This window comes from Conger conger, chromosome 4 (genome assembly GCF_963514075.1).
Source record: "Conger conger chromosome 4, fConCon1.1, whole genome shotgun sequence".
NCBI lineage: Eukaryota > Metazoa > Chordata > Actinopteri > Anguilliformes > Congridae > Conger > Conger conger.
In genome coordinates this window covers 22,459,855-22,466,346 of record NC_083763.1, presented here as the reverse complement: position 1 = coordinate 22,466,346, position 6,492 = coordinate 22,459,855, and the positions used below count along the sequence as shown (strand labels likewise).

At 41.2% G+C, this 6,492-nt stretch overlaps 1 protein-coding gene across 4 annotated transcripts; it reads left to right on the top strand.

Moving 5' to 3' along the window:
• Nucleotides 1-1,715: 1,715 nt before the first annotated feature.
• LOC133125922 (holocytochrome c-type synthase) lies at nt 1,716-6,164 on the top strand. Of its 4 annotated transcripts, none has more exons than XM_061237674.1 (7): nt 1,716-1,917; nt 2,489-2,612; nt 2,728-2,906; nt 3,177-3,325; nt 3,915-4,034; nt 4,300-4,386; nt 5,045-6,164. In XM_061237674.1, the coding sequence occupies exons 2-7, from the start codon at nt 2,498-2,500 to the stop codon at nt 5,244-5,246; spliced, it is 852 nt and encodes a 283-aa protein (XP_061093658.1). In that variant the 5' UTR covers nt 1,716-1,917; nt 2,489-2,497; the 3' UTR covers nt 5,247-6,164. The 4 variants fall into 4 exon arrangements, with proteins under 4 accessions (XP_061093658.1, XP_061093657.1, XP_061093655.1 ...); XM_061237673.1 differs by having other exon boundaries at nt 1,717-1,917; nt 2,436-2,612; XM_061237671.1 differs by having other exon boundaries at nt 1,720-1,917; nt 2,460-2,612.
• Nucleotides 6,165-6,492: the final 328 nt, after the last annotated feature.

Genomic DNA, 6,492 nt, shown 5'->3' with positions numbered 1-6,492 from the left:
TAAGTCCAGGGTCAACGCAACCGTCTACCAGGAAATTATAGAGCACTTCATGGTTCCTTCAGCAGACAAGCTTTATGGAGACGCTGACTTTATTTTCCAGCAGGACTTAGCACCTGCCCACACTGCCAAAAGTACCAAAACCTGGTTCAATGACCATGGGATTACTGTGCTTGATTGGCCAGCAAACTCACCTGACCTGAACCCCATAGAGAATCTATTGGGCATTGCCAAGAGAAAGATGAGAGACATGAGACCGAACAATGCAGAAGAGCTGAAGGCTGCTATTGAAGCATCCTGGTCTTCCATAATACCTCAGCAGTGCCACAGGCTGATCGCATCCATGCCATGCCGCATTGAGGCAGTAATTTGTGCAAAAGGGGCCCAAACCAAGTACTGAGTACACATGCATGATTATACTTTTCAGAGGGCCGACATTTCTGTATTTAAAATCCTTTTTTGATTGATTTCATGTAATATTCTAATTTTCTAAGATTTTGAATTTGAGGTTTTCATAAGCTGTAAACCATAATAATCAAAATTATAACAAATAAAGGCTTGAAATATATTGCTTTGCATGTAATTTGTCTATGTAATATATTAGTTTCACCTTTAAAGTTGAGTTATTGAAATAAATGAACTTTTGCACGATATTCTAATTTTTCGAGTTTCACTTGTATATGTTTCAAGACGATAGCCTGAATATAACCTGCCGCGGACCAGGTTATAGAATACGATATACCCAGATTTACATTACATTACATTACACCCAGACGTTCTTATCCAGAGCGACGTACAATTGATTAGACTAAGCAGGAGACAATCCTCCCCTGGAGCAATGCAGGGTTAAGGGCCTTGCACAATGGCCCAACAGTTGTGCAGATCTTATTGTTGCTACAAACCACCAACCTTGCGGGTCCCAGTCATGTGCCTTAACCACTACGCTACAGGCATTTAAAGTAACTCAGTTTCGTAGTCCAGGAAACCCAGGGTTATATCTTAAATTACCACGATAACGCCGTAATCTCGCTTCGTAGTACAAACCTCATGTGCTTGGATTTAGACCCTTAAAACAAATAGTTTTCAATATTTCACATATTGTTGCCAAAACCATCTCGCGAGCATGAAAGTCCAAAGCTTGGAAACTTTGTATACATACAATTATGACGTAGGTGAAAACAACCCATTCGGTTTGCTTATCAGTAGGACAGCTAACTGATTCATTAATTTAATACGTTACATATCTATCTAATAAATTGTTAAATCTAACAGCAAATCCAACTTGAAAGGCTAAGAAACATTACGGTTTCAGAAACTATACACGATAGTTTAATTTCGTGCCAAGCCTTACCTAACCTAATTTGACTTTGAATCCCGTTTTCTTCCACAGTTGCGATTTCTTAAATTATCAATGAATTCTTAATAAAAACTTGTATTGCCACCTGCAGGTACATGGCGACGTTGCACTGTTAACTTTTGGTGTGCATCTCAATTACAATATTGGGTAATCGAAGTAATATCAACATACCTCCGTAAGGTAAAGTTTCAGTAATTCAAATGAAGTTGGTCGCTAAAGTAGTTATTAATCCTATATTCATTTAATTTTAATTCTTTTTTTTTTGAGCCCGAAACGCTGGCGCATTAAAAACCGGAACTTACGTTTCATAATCGTGCCCTATACTTCTGGTATTGACGGCTGTCTCCACAACCGCTGATCCTGAATTAGCGTCCATCTTCTTTCAAACGTTGTTTGAGCCTCCAGATAGGGGTGAGCCAACTGATTCTGCATCAGTGATCGCTGTCCGAAATACCCAAAGCAACGTTCCAAAGCAAAAGGCGTGTACTTCCTCTCAAAAGTGCTTTCGCATTGTATTGTGGGTACCCTCCATTTGACTTTGGTTTGTGAAGGGGCTTTGCGAGGTGAGTATAGCCATTGACTAATAGTAAAATATACTTGCTTATTACAACATAATTTAATAAAAACGAGTAGCATCCTAATATTAAGGAATACGAGAAGTTGATTTAAGTTAATTCAAATTCCGGTCATCTGGTGTGATGAGATATCGAACGACTTTACCACGCGATCATTAGCTTAACTGGCTACCTAGCTAGTTAGCCTACATTTGTTGTACTAGTTACTCACGTGTTTGAACTTGGGTAGATGGTTGTGGGCAAGCTATTTGTGAATAACAGCCTAGCTAGCTTCTTCGATGAGTTGCATGAGATAAGGTAGATGAAAGGCCCTGCAACTGCCTGAATAGCGTAGTAGGTAAGTTAGCCGAGTTAGTCATCATCGGCACAGCAATACTTAATATAGCTAGCTAGCTAACGTTAACGCCGGTATATTTGTTAAACTGACTGGATTGACAGCGCGTAGCAGCCCGGTAAACTGGCTAGTTTATAATTGAATGTAGAATTCTATTAACGTGTGATTGCAGATAAACCCAATTTTGTGTGTTCAGTGCAACGGTCTGTGATACTGCACATCTAGTCAGTCCAGATGGGTGCGACCATGTCCAGTCCCGCAGCGACAGTCAAGGCTGAAGCAGTGATGGCCCCCCAGTTTGGCGTTTCTCCACCCCAGGGCTGTCCAATGCACCAAGAAGCAAAACAGGGTAAGAAAAAAAAAATGCATTGTTGCCTTCAAATTGACTAAATAAACTATCAATCACTTAACAGTTATTTGTTTGGGAACGGAAGCCTACAATTGGTCTTTTTACTTGCCTTCAGCGGCTCCGCCACCACAATGTCCCATGCACCACGCAACCAGTTCTACTCCTGCCCCTGCTGAGGTGACGACTCCCAAGCCTCCAGAGCATCAGGACAGAGCCTATGAGTTTGTGGAGTGCCCAATGAGGGCGGGATCTGGACCCAGCCAAGGACCTGATGACATTGACCCTGCCAACATGGTACCTAAAGCACTTAGGAGTAAAGACTAAATTTCATCTAACAATTGAGTATACTGAAGGAGAACATATTTTGTCTGGTTGACATTCTCATTTGCACAACATGAAACAAAAGGGCATGGATGTCATGCCTCTAGTTATGGTGAGCTGGGTTGTAGGTAGCATTTGTCAATGTGTGTATGGATTAGCAATGAATGCTTATGTTGGATATCTTCTCTGATTGCTGACTTTTGCTGAATCGGTTAAACAATGGTGATTCATGCGTCTTGTCAGATGCCCCCACCAAACCAGATGCCAGCACCCGATCAGCCCTTCCCTCTGAACGTGGCAAGAGAGGAGTCCAACATCCCTCGTGCCGGGTCCAACAACAACTGGGTCTACCCCTCTGAGCAGATGTTCTGGAATGCCATGCTGAGGAAAGGGTGGGCAAAGTTGCTTTGTAGAATTGCGGAAGTACTCCTTGTATGTGACACTTGAAAGCTGTGTCCCTTCATTGTTGAACTGAAAATGGAACAAAACATCTTGGCCTCTTGTAATTAGAAAGTGGAAGGAAGAGAGACCGTGACGTCTGTAGTGGTTAACCAGGGCCAAAAAAAGTGTTGGGCTCTTCAGTGAACGCCTTTCTTTGATCTATCTTTCAACTTTAAGCAGCCTTCCTTCTCTCTAACATTTTGTAGTGTGACAGTGTCTGCACATTTCTGTGTGTTTGGTTCAGACCTCGGTCAAATGCGTAGTTGCTTTGGATTCAAATACTTTTTCGTGCTCGATTGATTTTGCCTGGTGCAGTTGAGCCAATGAAGATAATCAGAAGTGGGCTTTGCACTTTTTGAGAGCATTTCATAGGTTCCAGTACACCAGGCAAGCTCAGTAAAGCGTAGGTAAGTATTTGAATCCAAAACAATTACGGATTTGATCCAGGCCTGGTTTGTTAAACTCAAGGACTACATTGAACAGAAGCCTGCCCACCTTTGTGGAATTATGGTGGATGTACTAATGAAGTGCTTCCTGCAGGTGGCGCTGGAAGGAGGACGACCTTGCTCCCCAGGACATGAGCAACATCATCAAAATTCACAATAAAAACAATGAGCAGGCATGGCAGGAGATTCTGAAGTGGGAAGCTCTGCATGCAAAGTGAGTTGAGTGAGTTGAGTCCGACAGACCGATACAAGTGAATGGATAAATTAAGGTCAGTCCTCTGACAAAATGACTGCCCTGATAATCTGGTGGAATCAATTGTGAAAATTGCCTGCTCATCAAATTAGGCATGGCAAAGCAAAAAGGAAGAAATATGGGATTGTATTTCATTTTTTTTTTGTGTGCATGTACTTTAAGAGTTAATGTGCTATTATTGTAATAAGTCTTGAACTGGTTCAACTTACATTAAACCACTATATAGGGAATGCCCGTGTGGACCTTCTCTGGTTCGCTTTGGCGGAAAAGCCAAAGCGTTCTCTCCGAGGGCACGCTTTCGCCACTGGATGGGGTGAGTTTGAATATAATTGAACGATAATGCACTTATAAGGTCTAGAACTCTGACATGGTTGTATTAATATTGATGAATTAAATTGGACCCACATAATTTCTGTGGTTCTACTGTATCATTGCATTAAAGCCTGATGTTAATGACTTAATTCAACAGCTATTTTTCTGTAGAACCAATTACAAAGTTTTGTCACACAGTGCTGCATTATAGAGTCCCCGGAAAATAAAAAAGCACTAAAACCTAAATTGAGCCAATTTATGAGTAACGGGAGCACCATTACTTTGTCATTGTATGCTGAAACAGATCACGTACATGACTCATGCAAAGTTTTTATGAAAACGGATGGAATTAGACTTTACACACACAAAAACTAAATCTGATCTGGAAGTAATTTCTTATTTATCCGTCATGAAAGTTGCAATTTTCAGAACATCGTGAGTTAACAAGGTGAGTCCGCATTACAGTTGTTTAAACAAACACTGCCGTTTGCAGACGTGTTTCCCAGCTATTTCTCCAGCTTATAAAGCCTCCGGAAACTTCTCGCCACCATTTCGGTGCACTGCAGTACAAAATGTTGTGTAGTGAACCTTTAGTGTTCTGACAGAAGGGCCTGACCAGAAGTCCTATAAATATAGTCTTTGCACCCACATCTGTGCAGGTACGAGTTGCCTTTCGACAGACACGACTGGATTGTCAACCGCTGCGGACAGGAAGTGCGGTACGTGATCGACTATTACGACGGGGGCGAGGTGGACACGCAGACCTATCAATTCACCATCCTGGACGTCCGTCCGGCTTTTGACTCTCTTGGCGCCGTGTGGGACCGCATGAAAGTGGCCTGGTGGCGCTGGACCTCCTAAACGCCCAACCTCCACATGAGCTCCCACTGTCCGAACCTGCGATGTGAAAGTCGATCTTGAACTCCCAACAGGACATGAATCCCAAGGACTGGCAATGATTGTTTCCAGACAGACACACGAGTGGCTTGCTTTAATTTCTGATCCTAGGAAATGCAACTGGAAACAAATACGTTTGTCAACCTACCGATATCGCTGGAAGGGGATGAGAAAATACGGGTTGTATTCTCATCTTCTGTCCCTCTGTAATGGAGTTATGTTTGCACTGTGTGCTTTGTTGAAATGGGGTGTAGCATTCATTTCCACTTTGGGTAAGTGGGTTTGTTTTAAAAGGGCTCTGGTTGAGATCAGTGATTGCAGATTTTATTTCCTTATTACTTTCATTTTTTGCCTCATAGATGGTTCAAAGAGTTCTCAAATCTAATTGGATATAGTTAACGCATTTGTTAAAAGCAAAAGTGTCATCTAATTCAGAGATCAGAAATGAAGTTGGAGACTTTTATAATATGATGCTTCTAATGTGATCGTCATAATAAGGAAAATTCCAAGTGACAGTTATTTATTGCTTGCTACAACATGTAATTTTCAATGTAAATGCAAATGGCTGAACAGTCACTCCGTTTGGAAATCAACGTTGTGTTTCAGGTGAAACATCTTTCATTTGGTGAATTCATTATTCAAAGATGAGTAGCTATGCATGAATGAATAATTATGCATCTTTGAATGTTCTTGGGTGCATTAAATGTTCCCAGAATTGGCAAAGATCAAGAAGGGTCTTATCCACTCCACTTAGAAAGTGGTGGTAAGCATCGTCCAGATTGACTGCATTTTGTGTCTTTGGGACATTGGTATTCCGCCGCTTCTTCTGAGTGTACCTGTCTGCTTTTGAGTCCAATAAAAGTAATTTCATGTTTTCTAGAATTGTGTCCTTATGTTTTCTTTTTTCCCCATTACTGGGAAATATTTGCCCATTAAAGGTAAATGTTTTTGTAGTAATTACTTGATTGTTAGAGCACACGCATGATTCGTGCAGTTACATTTTTCTTCAGGAGGTGGTATGCAACAAGGTATGGCACTTTCCAACAAATAACATATCCATGCGAGTGTGAAATTTAAAATAAAAAAATGTCTGGTATCTCCAGTAGAATATTAAATATCCATATTTAAGTCAAAATAATGAAATCTTTGCTCATTCCTCATAGCCCTGTTAAGGCATTACCTGTCATCACGCACTGATACCTCTGATTTC